Source organism: Euprymna scolopes, chromosome 16 (assembly GCF_053919585.1).
Source record: "Euprymna scolopes isolate OS-2025 chromosome 16, ASM5391958v1, whole genome shotgun sequence".
Classification (NCBI taxonomy): Eukaryota; Metazoa; Mollusca; class Cephalopoda; order Sepiida; family Sepiolidae; genus Euprymna; species Euprymna scolopes.
In genome coordinates, this window is record NC_136497.1 from 59778901 (window position 1) to 59797740 (window position 18840).

At 32.9% G+C, this 18840-nt stretch overlaps 1 protein-coding gene across 1 annotated transcript in view; it reads right to left on the bottom strand.

The window, feature by feature from the left end:
* Positions 1-9314: 9314 nt before the first annotated feature.
* Positions 9315-18840, bottom strand: part of LOC145295996 (uncharacterized) — a 70024-nt gene continuing 60498 nt past the window's right edge. Inside the window, exon 3 of the mRNA XM_080142005.1 lies at positions 9315-10574. Within this exon, the coding sequence (XP_079998131.1) occupies positions 9485-10574 (1090 nt within the window). The 3' untranslated portion in view covers positions 9315-9484. The remainder of the gene's footprint in view (positions 10575-18840) is intronic.

Below are 18840 nucleotides of genomic sequence, written 5' to 3' on the forward strand. Positions count from 1 at the left end.
ATAATGCACCACTAGATTTCGAAGTCGATTTTGTAATCTGCCAAGACAGGAAAGAGTGCTTCATCTTGGGACATATCTGACTCTTATGCAGATAGATGATTGTGTCAGGAGTCAAGTACTTTCTGGAGCAGTAGAATGATCCAATCATTTTTCCAGTAACTTTATCAATGGATTTGATGCTAGTGTTCCGTTTCAGGTCTAAAGTAAAAGTTAGTTGTAAGAGCTTATCGAAGTAGTTTTATAAATTTAAAGAAATTAGCTTAACACTATAGCATAAAAAATATTACATAACTGTTTTTTCAAAAACTAAGAGCGATATTTTGATAATCCACTTACTTGTAAAACAGGCACAGGCATGCCATATTTTGACAATGTGGAAAAGTTGGAGCTTGGCTGATGGTATGGAACCTATTCAGTTAGTCACTCTTTTTGAACCCTATCTAGGAGTGAGAGATTGTGGCAGATGCACCAGCCTAGATGTGACAACAATAGTCCATGTATGGGGGAATAGTGGTTTTGTAGAGATGCAGGATACTCTTGGGAGTGTGTATTAGCAATAAAGCAGTAGAAGCTAGTTAAAGATGGAAATTGACATATCCAGGTACTACACCAACACTGCTCAAGGAGCAGGTGCAAACTAGTACCATCATAAAATATTCATTGATTGGTTGGGTTTATCTAATTTATGGCATATTCACCTTTTTGAGGTTATTAAGAGTAAAACACAAGCCTTATGAATGAATGAACTTGAAAAAAACTCCATGTTATGTTCTCATAATTGTTAGATATTTAATAAGTAGATCCACTAGTATATAGTTGAGTTAGTTTTGGTAATATCGCATTAAAAATTGGTTAGATTATGAGAATATACTAGCAATGAATATGTTGTAACATTGCTAAAAAAAAAAAGTGCAGTCTGTTTGGAAACATTGTGAGGCGTTCAAATGTGTAAATGACATGGGTTGACAAGATATAATTAATTAGTGATTTCAGTTTCTCTCTCTCTCTGTTTTTCCTCCATCTTACTGTTCAGTGACTTGGAACAAAGATTACTGGGTATAAATATTTCGGTCTTCAATCAGTTTTGACTTTTTTAAAAGAAGCTTTACAGGTCAGTTGGAATTGGCAGAGAGAGCGAGTCACTTTTTGACAAAAAGACATTTCTGATTTTAAGTCAATAAATTTAGGAGTCAGAGATAGCTTGTGACAGTTTGCAACAGTTTGCAATAGTTCACCCATGATGAGTTGGCTTTGATCGAACAACAGTGGTAGCCTTGACAGCCAGATTATCTCAATTTGGTTTTAATTGATACACTGATACTTTGCCAAGAATCAAACATTAGCATTTGGAGGGTCTTTTTCCACATACTCACACATACAACTGTTATCGACAAAATGTGTTGGAGTTTGTGTTTTCTCTTGTTTTATATTTTTATACCTGTAGGCCAATGTTTGCACCCTCAGCAATTACCAAGACGACACGACCAGGATAACAACTGGAAAAAGACATGAAAGCAAATAGAAAACTATGGAAAACAATTTTGGGTTTAGTTGTTGAGGGAGATGTACATGGCTTTACAATTAGTGCCGTGATGGTTTTACAGCTGCATGTATGGCACAAGGGTAAGAATGCAGTAGAATGGAGATGATGAAGAAGGTGGGGTAACAAGGTATAAATCTTCATCCATAATTAATTAGTTATGATCAAAGGCGCATCTGACTCCATGTTAGAATATCCATCCGATTTATAGATGAAGTAGATGACAGCGAAGGTTAACAGATAAAACCTTTTATTTACCTTTTACTTTGGCAATACTGAAAAGGAATTTAAAGAGTCAATTTATACAAAAAAGTGTGTGCGGGGGGGGGCACACATTTCTGTAGATTTTATCCTGTGTTGCTGAGTTAGAAGAGCCAGCAACGGAACTGGTTAGGTGAATAGCAACTTGCATGAGAGCTACAAGAACTAGTCTAATGAATTGTATTCTTACACTAAGAAATTCATATTTAATCAATAGTTAGAAGTGGAAAAATACGAGAGAGAGAGAGAGAGAGAGGCTAGTTTTTGATTTTGTCTTTAAACAGTTTTTATATTTAATTGGATTTGCAAACTCACTTTTTCATGATTCAAAGAATGTAACTCAAGCTCAATGTGATTATTTAATATTTATATAAAGTTAGGTATGTGTATATGTATATTCATGATTCACTCCTTAACTAATTAACCGATCATTATGAATTTTAGAACAGTTGCTATGTATAAGAGAATAACAAGGGCTATATTTAATTTAATTTAGTTTTATAAAAAGGGGCAAAGCGGAGGTGAAAACCCTTCATAAAAATTCAGATGCCTCTGATTTTTGTAAAATTTTAACATCAGTTAATAAATATTCCTCAAATTTCTGTTTATTTGGAGTATTTTAAAGAATTTTGAATGGGGAATATGGGCAGAATCTACCATTTTATAATTGAAATATTTCAGATTTGCATTAAATTTGATCCATTGTCATTGAACAGCAAATAAGCAAAATTCTCTGAATTTTAATTTCTCAAGACCCATATTTTTTTAGAACCAAAACCATGCAACAGATTTTGATCAAGATTGAAATAAGAATTCTAAACATAAGGTTTAGTAACATTATATCTTGATTTTAATCTTCATAAGAAGTTATAAAGTGATGCAAAACTATTCTGTTTGGAAATTAATTTTATCCGTCCTGAAACAAACAAATTTACAAGGTCGCAACACTGAACATGCTAATGTTTCGGACAATCAATGGACTGGTTTCTTCTATGGAAAGTAACCACTTTTTAAGTCGCCTGATAAGGACATGTTGTGAGTTGAAATATTTCTTCCTAGTTAGACCACGTTTAGAGCATAGTCCAGGCCTCTGTTCCATATATGATATCCAGTCTTTGGAGAGTTTTCAGGATGACTATTCAAATAGTGCAGGACCTATTGGACCTGGCCTAGGAAAAGTGACTCAAGAAACATAAGCATTTCTCCCTTAAGTGTTAGCATTAAAAAAAAATCGACTGCTCAGCATTAAAAAGAAGCCATTAGGTGATAAACCAACATTATCAAAATACGAGGGGCATTCCAAAAGTAAAGCCTTCTATTTTTTTTAATCCTTCCAGGGGGATTGCAAATTGCATTGCTATGATGACTGAACTTATGCGTTCATGACCTGAAAGTTTCATCTCTCTGTTGCAGATATTGATGGTGTGAGACTACAAAAGCAACCCCTGTCATGAACGTGTGCCAGAAGCAGAGATGCATCATTGAATTCCTGAAAAAAGTACATGAGAATGGTGGTGCTTATGTAGAAAAATAAATTCTGGAGCATAAAAAGGTTGTTCATTTTAATGCTACCACTCCCGTCTCTGAAGCTCTTGAACCTTTGAGTTAAAACAAATAAGAGGCTTTACTTTTGGAATAATCCTCTTAATATAATATTATATGTGTATTTGGTATAATGATTAGGCTGGTGTGGGATGACTATTTCCCATCCTTTGAAGCCAGAGGTGGTGGATAAGCAAATGGCCTTCAGACATGGAAGCTAACTGTGAATACTCAATAAGCAGTCCTCACAAACACCCGGGCAATGTCGGACACCCAGGCTAGTCACTTATAAGCTCCTGAACTGCATCTAGAGATTATATGCAAAAGAGGTATTGTCAAATACTTCATGTAAAATTCATAGTTATTATTAATCAATAGTGCAGCGAGTAAGCATGAAAGCAATTAAATTCCAATTTTTAATTTCAAATTTAATATTTAGTATTTTTTTCTCTAATTATAGCAGTGTGCAGAGTAAAGAAGTTATTTGCAAGAACTAGAATTTAGTGTTGTGGTTCATAAAAAGGAACTAACAATGAATGAAAAGAACTATATAATCTAAGAAATTAGCAAAAGAAAGTTTTCACTTCAAATTTCCAAGTTTTTAAGGATCATCAAACAATGAAGAAAACATATCAAATAGGAATTCAGCCAAGGGGAAAAAGTCTAAGGCTGAAATCAGGAATTTAACAAAGCGAGATCTGTCATATATCCGATGGGAATTAATAAGAAACACAAAAGTATCAAGTATTTCAGGCCACTGGAGTTCCTATGATGTCAAGTGAAACAAGGTTTAAGGCATTAAGGAAGTTTGCTGATATAAAAATTCAAATAAAGAAATCCATTTTAATGAAAAAACGAAGATTGCAGTGGGCAAAAATATATGTAAAAATTGATTTCAGTAAAGTGCTTTTTACAGATGGACCAAGGATCACCTTCAATGAGTCAGATTGCTGGATGGGCTCGAGGATGGGGTTGCAAGCAATGTGACTGAAGACAATTGTTTAAACACCAATAAGGTGACAGTGAGATTGGTAATTAGCTCATGGGTTCATTTAAAGTGAAAGACAAGATTAAAATGAATTCCAAAAGTCACTGTCATTTTCTGGAGCAATTTTTTTTTTAAATAACTTGATAATCAGTCTTTAGGCAAGTATAGATCTATGATATATATATATCACATACATATACACACACACAAAAGTTGTATCAAAGTTTACTAAATCCTGGTTGAAAGAAAATGGATTTGTTGAAAATTCTCTTATGGACTGACCATGAAGCAGTTGTAACTGGAATCCCATTGAAAAACTGAAGCATCCTCAAAAGAGATATTTATTCTAATTGAAGGCAATTTAACAGTAAATGTGACCTCTTGAAGGCAGTTAAAGTTGCTGCAAACAGCTCACCGGTCACTAAAATTGCAAATCTAACATCAGATGTTTACAATAGGCAATAAAGAATTAAGAAAATAGCATTTGTGCAATAAATTTTAAAAGGGTCTTATAATCTTTTTTTTTACATAAATTTTTTTTTAAATATTTTTTCCGTAAAAAATTGACAAACTTGTTCTAAAATCTTTCCATATGTTTTTACTTTAGTTTTACAATGTATAATAATATAAAATAAACTACAGACAGTTATATTAGTCTGTTTTGTTAACTTAGTAAATTTTTTTTCAAAGCAAAAATAGTTAATCATATCACTATAAGTTATGATACGAATAGAACCTAAACAACATAATAGGACTTTTAACATTAAAGATGTAACTCTTTATATTGATTCATAACTTGCATATAATTTCTAGACGCAGTTTAGTTTATGCAAAGACCATCAGACAACCTCTCTTTGCACTGTCAAAAGATACAAAGACAAGGTAGAGGTTCTACTTTTTACCAAGATACTTTGCTTGCATTTGTCACAGGATAAGTATAGAACTAATGGTTATTTGTACTATTATTCACTGGACTACTGTTCTTATCTGGAGCGTGATTTTCACAACGTTTCGGTCAATATAACCTCCGACCTTCTTCAGGTGTATCTTGTTGAACTCGGGAATGTTTCTGTCAAACACGGAAATTTGGATGGAATTTCGAACGGAACCCTTTATTTCACAGGGGTACTCTTGTTGCATCAGCCATGACTGGATAGAGGTCCTAAGTAATTCGTAAATATATATTTCAGTCGCCCACACTGAGGATTGAACCTTCAACCTTCAGGAGGTCACTTTTACATTTGATTTCTCTCAGTGAGTCACAGGTCCTTGCAGACAATCTAGTACGAATTTTAGGAGCCTTAAACCTATTTTATTTCAAGATGAGAACAATAGTCCAATGAAAAAAAAAAAAAAAAAAAAATTATATATATATATATATATATATATATTAGAACTAATTTCAAAAGTTAAATTACTTGGGTGGCATCAACTAGAATAAAAGCCAAAACATTTAGCGTTCCCAACTGGTTGAGCTATCAACAGAGAGAGATAATAAAGATTTAAAATTAAAAAGCTTCAAGCTATGAATGAATTTGTGCATGCACAAAAGTAACAGAAGTGCAAGTTGAAATGAACATTTTGCATTTCAACTTGCAGACCTTTCTGTATGTGTTATTCATGCACCAAAACAAAGAGTTTACTAATTATAAACTATCCTTGGTGTATAATTACTATTTCCCGTTAATTTCAGTGGTCTGTGACCAGTAGTTTAAGAACTTATCAGTAAAATATTTACACACACACCTACTGTTTTATTTATTTAGATTAAAAACCAAAATTTTCATAAAAACTTGAGGGGGGATAATATTTGTTAGAAATAACTGAAGAAAATATTGTAAATGAAATCATTACCAAGTTTACTAAAATTAAGTTGTCTAGCAAACTAGAGTACATTTAGGCATAAACATTTTTTTACCAAGTAAAATAGATTTTTTGTACTAGCAGGACCCGTGGAAATTTCTCAGTGTGTAATTGCATATTTACAGAGACAAGTGACTTTCTGTTTTGAAAGTCGTCCACACTAAATGGTGTAGCCTAATCTGAAGACTATGAAAATATAGGTTAATAAATAAGGATATCTGAAAACTGATTTTATTGGAATATGTTCAGTTAGAGAAACTTTTCTTATAAATATATTTTAAAAATGAAATCTTTATTTACAAAAATAATTAATACTGAAAGTAAAATCCATTGTTTTTTTACTATAAATTAAATAAACAGAAAAGAGAAAATAAAATGAATGTTTAAATAAATGGAAAATAAAATAAATGTTTAAATAATTAAATAAATGGAAAAGAAAGTGAATGTGTTGCATTATTTGGTTTCTTAGGGCTTACTAGTGTTGAGACGATTAATCGGAATCGGAAAAGTCGGAGCTTTTGGGGTATCAGAATCGGAAAAAATTGAGCCTATTTTCCGATGCGAAAACAGATTCCTTTAATTATCTTTTTTATTTGATTTTGGTTTAAGAAACATCTTCCACTGCTTGTAGTAATAATAAAATAATAAATATTTATTAATTTAAACTTCCAGTAAGACTAAAATCCCCCTCATAAGTGTGTTTTTACGTTTGAGAAAATATATAAGCACATTTTAGATGTTTTTTTATGGTAATTGGGACAAAATAACACTTTTATAGTAAAATATTTAGAGATTTATAAAGAATCAGAATCTGTAATTTAGTACGGAATCAGTAACTGTATCGGAATCAGGAAAAATATTGGAATCGTCCCATCACTAGTTCTTACCTTGAGTATTATTTTGCAAAGTTTTGGTTGATGTAATTTGACTTTCTTCAGGTGTATCTTGTTGAACTCAGGAATTTGCCAAACTTGGAAATCAGCAGGAAATTTTAGTAAGATACACCTGAAGAAAGTTGGAAGGTAAATTGACTGAAATGGTGTGCAAATAACACTGAAGATGAGAACAGTAGCCCAAAGAATCCAAATAATATGAATAATCAATCCCCATCTCAAAAATATAAAAATGTAAAGAGAAAATGAATGTTTACTTAACAGTTTAAAAAAAAATGTATTTTTCACATATAATAAATTAAATAAAATAAACATAACTAAGAGATGTGTATTTTTTTTTTTTAAATCTAAAATCACCACTTATCGAAGCCAGGGCCCATTCAAGGATAAATTGGTGAGAACTCTATCAGTAATGGTGGAATTTGGGTAGGGCTTAATTATTTAAGAGGATGGGCCAACAAAAACTTATTTACATCAGACTTGAAAATAATCAAGTTATAGTCAGATAGGAAGTAGCTTCATAGCATTGTTCCACAGACAGACAGTTCTAGGAAAGAAACTGCTCATGGAATTTACATTTAATTTTAGGCACAGACAGATTAAGGGAAATTATTGATGGGTGTTGTAGCTAAACAAGTATTTGTTATAAACGTTTTACAAAGGAAAACTATGGATTAGAGCTCAGTCGAGCACATACTATGAAAGTAATGATATAGCAAAGATATGCTCGCAACATCTCTTCTGTGAAAAAGAGGGAGTAAGGAGTGAAAAGGTTTTTGCTCACTAAATTCCAAAGACGGTTTTGAACTCTGTCTAAGCTGGAGGCAGGAGAGGGTACTCATAGGAGCTCCTTCCTAGATATTATTTGACTCTTGTACAGATAGAGGATAGCATCGGGAGTGAGATACTTTCTGGAGCGGTAGAATGATGCAACTATTTTTCCAGTGATTTTCGCAACTGATCTAATGGCAGTCTTCAATTTCAGGCCAGGAGTGAAGGTAAATCGCAGAAGTTTGTCGAAGCAAGGTCACAGTTTCATTTAGTGCAGACAACTTTCAAAACAGGAAGTTGTTCGCTTCGATAAATATGCAATTATACCATATGTTAGTCGTATCTTCATCTGCTGTATATTACTGCTATGCTAAGCAGGAATGCAAACCCCCACAATATAATTATATTAGGTTGGTGCAAAAATAATGTCATATATATATATATATATATATATATAAAATAAAAATTACAATTAAATTTATCAAAATGATCCAAGATGGAAAAATTAAAGTATATTATAAATATTAAAGAATTAATATTTATAAAATTATCTCAGCCAGATGTAAAAGCTCGATAAAACCAAATAGGAAATAGAGCTTATAATATGAGCAAACAGTTAATAAAATATGTTAAAAAACACTTTGAAATGAGTTAAAAACATATTTAATCTGAAAAGGATAGTCCTTAATCCGCGGAGTTTCGAAATACTTTCCTTCTCATCAGAGGGTAGGAGTTAGCAAAATGCTATGATCAGACTTCTGCATGCAAAATCCGATCCCGCATTTTGCTAACTCCTACCCTCTGATGAGAAGGAAAGTATTTCGAAACTCCACGGATTAAGGACTATCCATTTATCTAGTGCTTCATTTTCAGATTAAATATGTTTTTAACTCATTTCAAAGTGTTTTTTAACATATTTTATTAACTGCTTGCTCATATACATATACATATATATATATAGTCGAACTTCAAAAAACAACATTTTTTGCACCAACCTAATACTACTTTTGTTCAAACTGAAACTAATTAAGTACTAGTTAGTTTTTTAATATATCTGGTTATGAGGAATCTATCTCTAAAACTCTTATAGGAGTTTGACATATTTCCATTCAATAGACATCCAATATGTGTGCAGACCTCACAACATTACATCATCCAACAGAACAGATACTACACTTTGAATTATTGATTTGCACAAAACAAAATTGTACATTTTAAATAAATTAGGCACAAGCCATTCAAAAGTGTGGGAAAATGGGTATCTTTGGTCATCTTTTGTGACTATACCTAAACGGTGTCTATCCTACCCTTAGCTAGAATGATCAATCCATCTTAGCTGGATCGACCCAGTAGTTTCCAAGAAAAAGTGGAACAGGTAGGCAGAGAGAGAGAAACAGACAGACTAAGAGAAATATAATATAGATGGTTGGAAAAAAGAAAAGAAAAACAAACCAGGTAAAATTGTTAAATACTTTATACAAATTTTCAATAGTTATTTATATATACACACTCACACACACACATTTATATATATTATATATAAAGTTGGTGTGAGAATTAATGTGTAAAAAAGCTACACATGCAGTTTAATGATCACATTTGTTCGAGCTTCTTTTTAATATCATTTTAATGTCCAATTGTATTAAATAAAACCTGTCTCTGTATTTTGAAAAGTTTTTTCGCTTTGTTATAGATTCTATAATCAGCCTGCAACGCCTTTTTTACAAAGGTGTTATGCTGCAGTAGGAATGTGTCCTCCGTGTGTATACTACGTTTCTCAATGTCACCTCTGTATGCTCTGTTATCGTTAACCAAGTTTTCGGGAGATAATTCGGGCGATATATGGCATTTTGAGAAAGGCAATTGATAAACATGTTCAAACATTTTAACTGTAGAAGATAATTCTTCGGCGTGTCCCAAGACGGCAAACCATTTATCCAGATTCTCTACAACGTAATTCACTGCTTCCATGAGATCTGCAGGCGATAACGTGTCGAAATGCAGTTTCTGTCGATACCAGCAAGGAAGGTTGTGGCGGTTGATTAAATAGCTGCCTTCCAGGGCAGTGCCATTTACCTCGAGATCACAGAAACTCTGATGAAAGAGAAGTTGTCGGAAGAGTAAGCTCCCCTGTTGAACGATCCACTCATGGACGGAGACCTTGTTGGCATTGACGGCGCTACACAGTTCATCACCAAGAGCTTCTTTGCAATAATGGTAAGTGGAAAGAGCTCGTTCCAGTGGATCTTCAAGAAAAAGAAAATATGAACAACTACTATTCAAATTCTCGCACATTCCAAAGGTGTAACCCCCTCTATGAACTTTAATTCGATCTTGTAAGTGTCGTTCCTCCCCTTCTATCATTTCCCAAGCAATTCGGTTACGACTTGACATTACAGGCGACATTGAAAGCGAATAATTTGTAGCTATACGTTGCAAGCAATTCATTAGCGACATTCCGGATTGATGTGGATTAACCATAAAGACAATGTTACTGTGGCGATACTTTGTGGATGGTCGCATTGGTTTAGTTGAGGTGCTTTCAGTGTGGTGATAGAGGAAATAATTTGGGAGTGTGTTGTTTTTGGGCAGCCATGGAAAGACTCTTTCAACTGTGGAGGAAGTGATCTGCTCTTGGAGGAGTCTGTATTTGTCATGACGTCCTTGAATGTTGTTTAATGACACCATTATTTCGTTTAGTTTTGTAGCCTCTTTTCTGAAAGGAGAAAAGAAAATATCAGTTTGAATTCAAGCAATTTTGATAAATTTATAGTATTTATATTTTAAATATTTTCAAAAAGGAACAAATGAGAAAATAAAATATATATTCATGCCAATAATACAGTGGAAGAAAGAAGCCAAAAAAGAAAAAAAAAAAAAAAGAAGAGAAATAGCCTAGCTCAAATGAAACATTGATGGATTAAAATTTGGACTTGACTTTGAAAATCTGGCAGGATAACCTTATGTGTGTGGGTGTGTGTGTATGTGAAAGAAAGAGTGAGACAGAGATTTCAGTAATTAAATTTTTCTAAGTTCCAGATAAAAAGAGTACATCAAGGTATTATGTTTGTTTACAGCATTTTTGAGGCAGCATTTATTTTAAGTCATACAATGAAACATAAAAATTATAAACTTTTTTGCATTGAATACTAATTCCATTAATCCCTTGTGCACCAAATTGATACCATAACATTTAGCTCATACAACCTTATAACAAAAATTCATAAAAATCTTAGATCTGTCCAGTAGTTTCTGAGAAAAAGTGGAGCAGACAGACAGACTGATTATTAATATAAATATATATTCCCACCTCCTAAATAAACTGAACAAAAAAATAGAAAAACTGGAATGGACAGACAAACAGATTGCTTAAAAGAAATATCATAAATATATATTCCCCCTAAATAAGCACATGTAGTTTATGAGGTCTACCCAACAAGAAATATGGATATCTCTTCTTTTTTTTTTAAACTTGATAGAATCATAAAATAGATTTAGGTGGTCATACATTTATTTTTATAGATAGTTTAAGTTAAAAGTAGACATTTTTTTGTAGCACACCTTTCTTGGAAAGAGATTTGATTCAATTATATCAAACATGTTGTATGCTATTATAAAATATATTTGATTATTTTCATGTGCTTGATCACTGTAATGTCAAACAAAATAAAAATCACAATACTTCATTTTTACTTGCACATTGTGCGGTTGACTTGATTCTTAAAAAAAATATATTTAAATAAAAGTCAAATTCCCAGAGGAAAATCGTCTATTCAAAATGAAACAATTCAGAAAACTCAAACCACTCAAAAAAGATCAGGATAAGACTTCTTTGATAATAGCAGCTCCAGGTTTTATCCTGTTTTCACTAATGTGATTCACACAGGTATTGAAATGGACTTAACCTTTTAACAATCTTGAGTATGCTTCCCAAAGGATTGGCCAATGAGCAGGGATATTGTTTAATCTGTTACTTGAAGGATTGCTCACGAATAGCTCCTTGCTCAGCCAAGCATGATCAGCTTAAAGTGAGATAATCAACAAAAAGCCTTGTGTGGTCAGGTGAGAACTTCCTTTCTTGTCTCAGAATAGAAAGAAATAATTAAAAAGAAGAAGAAAAAAAAGAAAATAAAATAAAAGGGGAGATAACTGTTGCTTAAATACTTCCAATGATTTAACAAATAAAATAGATAAACAACCTCTTGCCTTTCTGTTAGTGGTAAGGAGAGATGAAGCTATGTTTATGGTACAAAAGTACTGATTAGTCATAGCGTGAGAATGTGATGTGATTGGCACAAGTTTAAGAATCTGTTTACTACTGCTACCTTGCACGCTTGTCATTGTACCCACTTCAATTGTACATGCATGTTTTAGATGGTGCAAAAAAGGGGAAAATAGTAACGTAAATTAAAGGTGAAGGATAAGAGGAGAGGATTTGGTTTAGTTGTTTTGATTTATGGCATATCAGCCTTTTTGGATTATTTAATGCTGAATACACTCATTTTAGTAAAAGTTTTTATGTTCAAAGTTGTTTATATCTTTTAGATATTTATTGGTGTTTGGTTTGGTTATTTTGTAGAGGAAAATTGCTGTTTTTGTTTTTGACTTTGCAGAAAATGATTGAATTTTGCAAAAGAAAACAAAAAACAAAATCAATATTTGGTGCATCTTAGGTCAGGATTGGTTGGTTGTTTTTGTTTTACGGCATATCAACCCTTTTCGGATTATTTAATGCCAAATCCAAAGATTTTGAAAAAAAATTTTTTTAATAGAATATATTTGTTGTTTTCATGTCAGTTTCTATTTAACCCATAGTTGGGACCCTAACAGGTACTACCATTCCGGGTCAGAGTGGACCTGGGAGCAATGGTAATTAAAGGGTGGCTCCACACTCCTCAAAGCCCACAAGTTGGGGCCTCACCACTGGATATAGTTTAAGGTCATATCCAGGACCCCCATTGAGGGACTTTTACTCTCTGCAGGGGGGCAATCGGCGTATTCTAATGCCCCACCGACAGGGCCTTTAGGTCAGGAAGCTAGTATCTTGGGATAACTTGATCTGGTAGCACCAGAGGAGTGAGAGGGATGTAATTATGTAAACAATTAAATAAAAATGAGTATATGAGAGGGGAGAGAAAAAAAAAAAAAAAAAAATGAAAGAGGTTCTATTGTGACATCACAATGTATTTTGACTGAAATACTTTGCACCGGATTGATGTATATAATTAAAAGAGAAAGTAAAAAGAGACAGGAGAAAGAGGAAAAAATAAACAGAGATGAAAAGAGAGGATAGAGACAAGAGAGAGATGGGGAAGAGGAGGGTCTGTTATGACATCACAATGCATTCTATGAACTTCTTTGACTTTGAACTCTTTGTAAAAACATGATTATCAACGGAATGCCTTGAATCCCAAACCCATTTTCTTTACTTGTACGATGACCCATATGCCTTAAATGTACTGAATAGAGATTTACTTTGTTTACAGGGTGGAATGATAAAAGTTGTCACCTTAAAGAAAACAACACTACAGCTTTATTTTAAAACTTTTATTGAAAAAAAAAAATCAATTCAGATAGCTTGATTATATAGTAGAGCAGACATCTATTCAATGTAACCGCTTTCAGCCTCAATCACCACCTCAATACATGTCTGGAACTGGGAGCATGCATTTCCACAGGTACCTGCGTAAGCTCGGCAAATACTTGCCGATCAGGCTGGCTTTGGTGTTGTGATAGGTCATGTTGGTGATGTTCTCGACGTATAACCAAACAAAGTAGTCGAGCAGGTTCAGGTCGGGAGAGGATGGGGGTGCAGTGAGAGAACGGTGCAAAGTCGTAGCACTACTTCTGAAGTCACCTGTCTGTTTAAATATATGTATGTATGTTTGTTTGTATGTCTGCCTAAAACTTTCGACAGAGGCGATGGATTTTCACAAGATTGGGATCGTTTTGAAGCTCGACCCTTCGGACGATAAACATTGAAAAATTGGCTAAAAATAGTAATTCCTTCACCCTCAACTGGACACTTTTCTACAGGAAGTGGTCGTTTTTTTTCACCAAGTCATACCCTCTTTTCGATTGCTTAGCCTTAATTTAAACCTACGTCACTTCTGGTTTAGTGATGGACACAACAGCAAAGTCGTCACGTTTTGTTTTTTCACATTCTTTTCCTCCTTTGTGATACGAGTTCGAGCCTGCCTGCCTATTACCACTTTTTTTTTTTTTTTTGCTCAACACACATCTCCGGGCAACGCCGGCCACCCAGGCTAGTTTGCAATAAAAATTTGCTACAAAAGCGAATTTTTTTAAAAACAATTTTCAGATATGATGACCAGTGAAAGAAGTGCAATAAATGTTGAAACATTAATTTTTACTCCAAGTTAATGAATTATAATTTACAACCTTTCACTTTGTAGCAGTCGCATATTTTTTTCTTACGCATAAATCGACAGGTATACCATTGAGTGATTGGCTAATCAAAGGTCTTGGTATAGGAACACAGGAATTCAATGGACTACGTCTTCCAATATCCACCCAATCTGGTTTCCCCACTCAGTAGCAGAAAATAAACAGTCAGGCAAAACATATTCGTTGGGTTCCCCAATTCGCCAACGACATGGTAAATCTACCAAGGTACACATTTTTAAGTAAACTTCAGTTTTGTTTGCTGTATTCTATTAATTCATAAATGGAGTCAGATGTACTTTTATAACAGCCTATCATAATTATAAATCATATAGCATTCACCCATTATAAGACTTATAGCCGTCATCAAATTTGCATTCATTTGCAATGATAATTGAAAAAAAAAAACTTTATAACTCAGATAACTCCATTTTTGTAGCAATAATAGATCTACTCATAAAACCTACACCTGCATAATCGCATGAAGATTACTTATTTAGTTACTCATATGATATGGAAAGAAAAAAAGGGATAAAAAGACAAAGAGTGAGTGAGAGAGAGAGAGAGAGAGAGAGAGAGAGAGAGAGAGAGAGAGAGAGAGAGAGAGAGAGAGAGAGAGAGAGAAATAATTTAGATTAATAGTCTACCAACCAGAGAAATGATTTTATTTGTAATATATTCATTTCTTGTAGATCGTGATGACCTGGAGATATCAAGAGAGATGTACCCCCACCCTCCTTCCAAAAGTTGGACTGACTAAATAGCCCTTATACATGAAAATATGGTGAGAGTGGGCTGAGGCAGGTTAAGGGGTTTACATGGATCTATTGTCATAGTTACAATAAACTTACCTGAAAAGTGTATGTGAATGTGTGGTACGTGTGTGCGAGTGTGTGTGTGTGTGTGGGGGGGGTAGTGGATCTAAAAATATTTGGACAAATAACAAAGTCAAAGGTTTTATTTCTATCAGAATTTAGTAAAAAGTATCTACTGAGGTCATTCATGACAAAGGTCAACACTTTTATATTAAGATAACATTCAAATAGCTGCAAGAGGTATGTAAGTTATCAAACATAAGTAACATTTAGTGATAATTTATTTGATTATATATATATATATATAAAACGTATAAGAAGCTGTTAATAGTGTCGAATAAGGGATGTTGAAGTGACGTGACATGATGTATGAACAAAAACGGACAAACGAAGGTCATATTTAGATTATAAATCTTCGTATATCAATTTTTAAAATATTTTTTTCACATAAATCAGTAAATATGAACTAACCGTTTAATATAACCAGAATGGTAAAAATCTTTGATAATTTTAAGAGGTACCTCTCCTTTTCAAAAATGTATACAGCATACATACATTATATATATATATATATATATATATATATATATATATATATATACATACATATATATATATATATATATATATATATACATACACATATAAAAAAGAACTTTGTCTATGTGTGTGAGATCATTTCTTATAGACTCCACAATGGCTGAACCTATTTTTATAAAATTTCACACAAATGTACTTTATGTACCTGGCAGTGTTCTTAGATGGGTTTTGTATTGGAATGTCTTTGATAGGCATCGATAATTGAAGAAATCCGATGAAAGAAGAAACAGGCAATTTTGATCAAACATCACAAGTGGATTTGAGAAGTTTTATTACAACACAAGCAGAAAGGCCAGGCTTATAAAATTAACAGTAGGTTCTTTGATATGACAGGGGTGCGTTCAAAATGAATGTTTCTGTGTAGAGCACAATTGAACAATGATACTTGACTTTTGCATTTTAAACTTGAATTCCAGTTATTATACATAAAAATGATTTTATAAAATTAAAATTAGGTTGTCTACAGTGTAAAGTATACTACAATGTATTTTGGACTATGTGACGCCAGAAGGGACGTGAAGTTTCTTCGTGGTGTACCGTGATGGGTCCCCAACTAGATCAGGCAATCGATTTGATTTCAATATGGGTGAGTTCAATAGTTTCGATAACAATAAAAATACTGGAGAGTGAAACATTCGTTGATCCTCATTCAATCTCGGATCTCTCTGCTAGTATACACTAGCAGGAAGACCTAACGTTGCTTCTCAAATGCATCTGTAATATTAGGCTGTATAAGGATGTTAACTCTGGTCAAAATCAAACTGTGTGTGTGTGTATATATATATATATATATATATATATACTAGCAAAAGTACCTGTCGTTGATTGGGTTCAAAAACAGCCTACAGAAAATGGACTCTGATTTATGAAAGTATGATAGGTTATGAAAAGGAAGGGTTGTAAAGAGATAGCTCCGAATTTGGGGGTATCAAAACCAAAACAAAATATGATGAAAGTAAAAATAAAATAGATAAACCCCATAATTTATTATACCATACCTATTCCCACTGAAACACTTACCACAATATTCTGTAAATCTATATTAAAAAACCTTGTTAAACTTTGTGACATATTTCCATTCTATGGAGGTTAGGCGCGAACGAACACCCCATCATTTTATTATACCATATTTCTTAAAACTATATAATTATAATAATTATCAAAGTATACTTACGCAGATAGATATGAAAAGTCTTTATTAAATTTTGTGCCTATTTTCATTCTATGGAGGCCAGGAGCGAACGCAGACCCCACAATTTTATTATACCATCCCTATTTAAGTTAAAGCATACTTATCAAAGTATTATTATGTACATCCATATCAAAAACACTTGCAAACGTTTTTTTTTTAATTTTTAAATTTTTTATTTCCATACTTTGAACACCAGGTGCGTACACAGACCCCACAATTTTAATGAATCATCATTATGCCAGATCAAACATACCCATTCCTGTGTCTTGATACATCTATCATTATATGTGATCAGTTTTCTATAATAGTCAACCATATAGGAGCCTATTTGTGACCAGACACACACACAGACGTTCAGCTTTATATTATATATTTCCTCCAAACCTCTGGCCTTGATGGAGGGGAGATTAAAACTTGCTGCTATGGTTTCAATTTCGAAAAGAGGGAAAATATAACGTATGAAAAATATCTGGAATCAAGTCTCACCTTGCTGTTATTTCAGATCATTTGAAACTATAACAGCAAGTTTTAGTCTCCCCGCCATCAATGCCAGAGGTTTTGAGAAAATATCAGATATTTTGTAATTCATATGCAAAACTAGAAAAACAAGTAACTATGATTGAAATATTGGTAAAGGTGCAGTATCTTTCCACTCACAAAAAATCCTTTAAAATTACCACTTTTATAGGTTTTTGAGGGTGCTGAAAATGAAAACAGTTAAAATCCCAGGAAACGAGTAATTTCAATGACATGAGTAAATTATAGCTTTAAAAAGTGAGGGATCACTTTTCTATATCAATTTATTGTAAAATAAACACCCACTTTATAGCCAAGGTGGCCATAAAGTAGGTGCTCATTTTACCATAAATTAATATAGAAAAGTAATCTCCCACTTGTTTAAACAATAATGTGCGACCTTAAGGGCATATGTCACATAGCCCACTACACAAGTCAGGTCATTAGTTTTCTAACGAGGCCTTCATTTGTTAAATAGTCGCCGAAATTTCGAACTTACAAAATTGCCAAAAAAGAAAAAAAAGAAAAAGAAAAAAAAAGAAAAAGGAAAAAGTGATTAAAATGTATCCTCAGATATCTCTAACGACTTAATAAATTCTTTCTGTCGACAGAGAAAAGGTTTTTGTGAAAGAATCGTGACTGACTTTAAAATCCTTAAATAATTTTGAAAGTTAGCCAGATGTATGCTTCTAAAATACTCCATTTTATATGTATTGGCACTCGCTGGGTTTGGATGCAGTTGTTGACCAATGGCAGATTCCGTTTATTATTTTTTAAGCACTTATTAGATTTTCTACTTCTTTTTGTTCTTATTATTCTTTCTAATGAAAGGTTCCTGCTATTCTGATTTTTTTTTTTTTTTTTTTGTTCAACAGCATATCAACCCTTTGTGGGTAATTTAATGCCGAATCCAGTTATTTTGGGTATAGTATTCGATGTTGTATCCAGTTATTTTATGAGATTTTTATTTTTCAAGCTCCTTGTATTTTCAATCGTTAGTTTGTAGCTTTTGATTTGGTTGTTTTATAGTGGATTTTGTCATTTTTGTTCTGTCTTTCAGAATATGATTGGGTTTTGCAATAGGAGGGGGAAAAGGGTTACAGTATTATTAAGTCCTGTATTATGAATGTAGTTATATTGTTGATAGTGTTTTATATTCAAATTGTTCTCATTCTTAAGGAAGGTTTCTTGGAGATAAATAACCGAAGGATTAAATTTGGTTTGCAACATTAAAATTTCCTTGTAATTTGCCTTCAATCCACGGCAATTCCATTTTTTTGGTTTGAGGAGTAATTTCATTTTCCATGTCTTCTAATTCCATAAATCTATTTGTAGTAGTAGTAGCTTCTGTTTGTGGTAATTTCTTTATATTATTTTGTTTTTGGTAGATGTATTTTTTGTTTGTTTTTCAAGTGTGTTTTTTTCACCACGGGGAAGACGTATTGGTGCCGTGT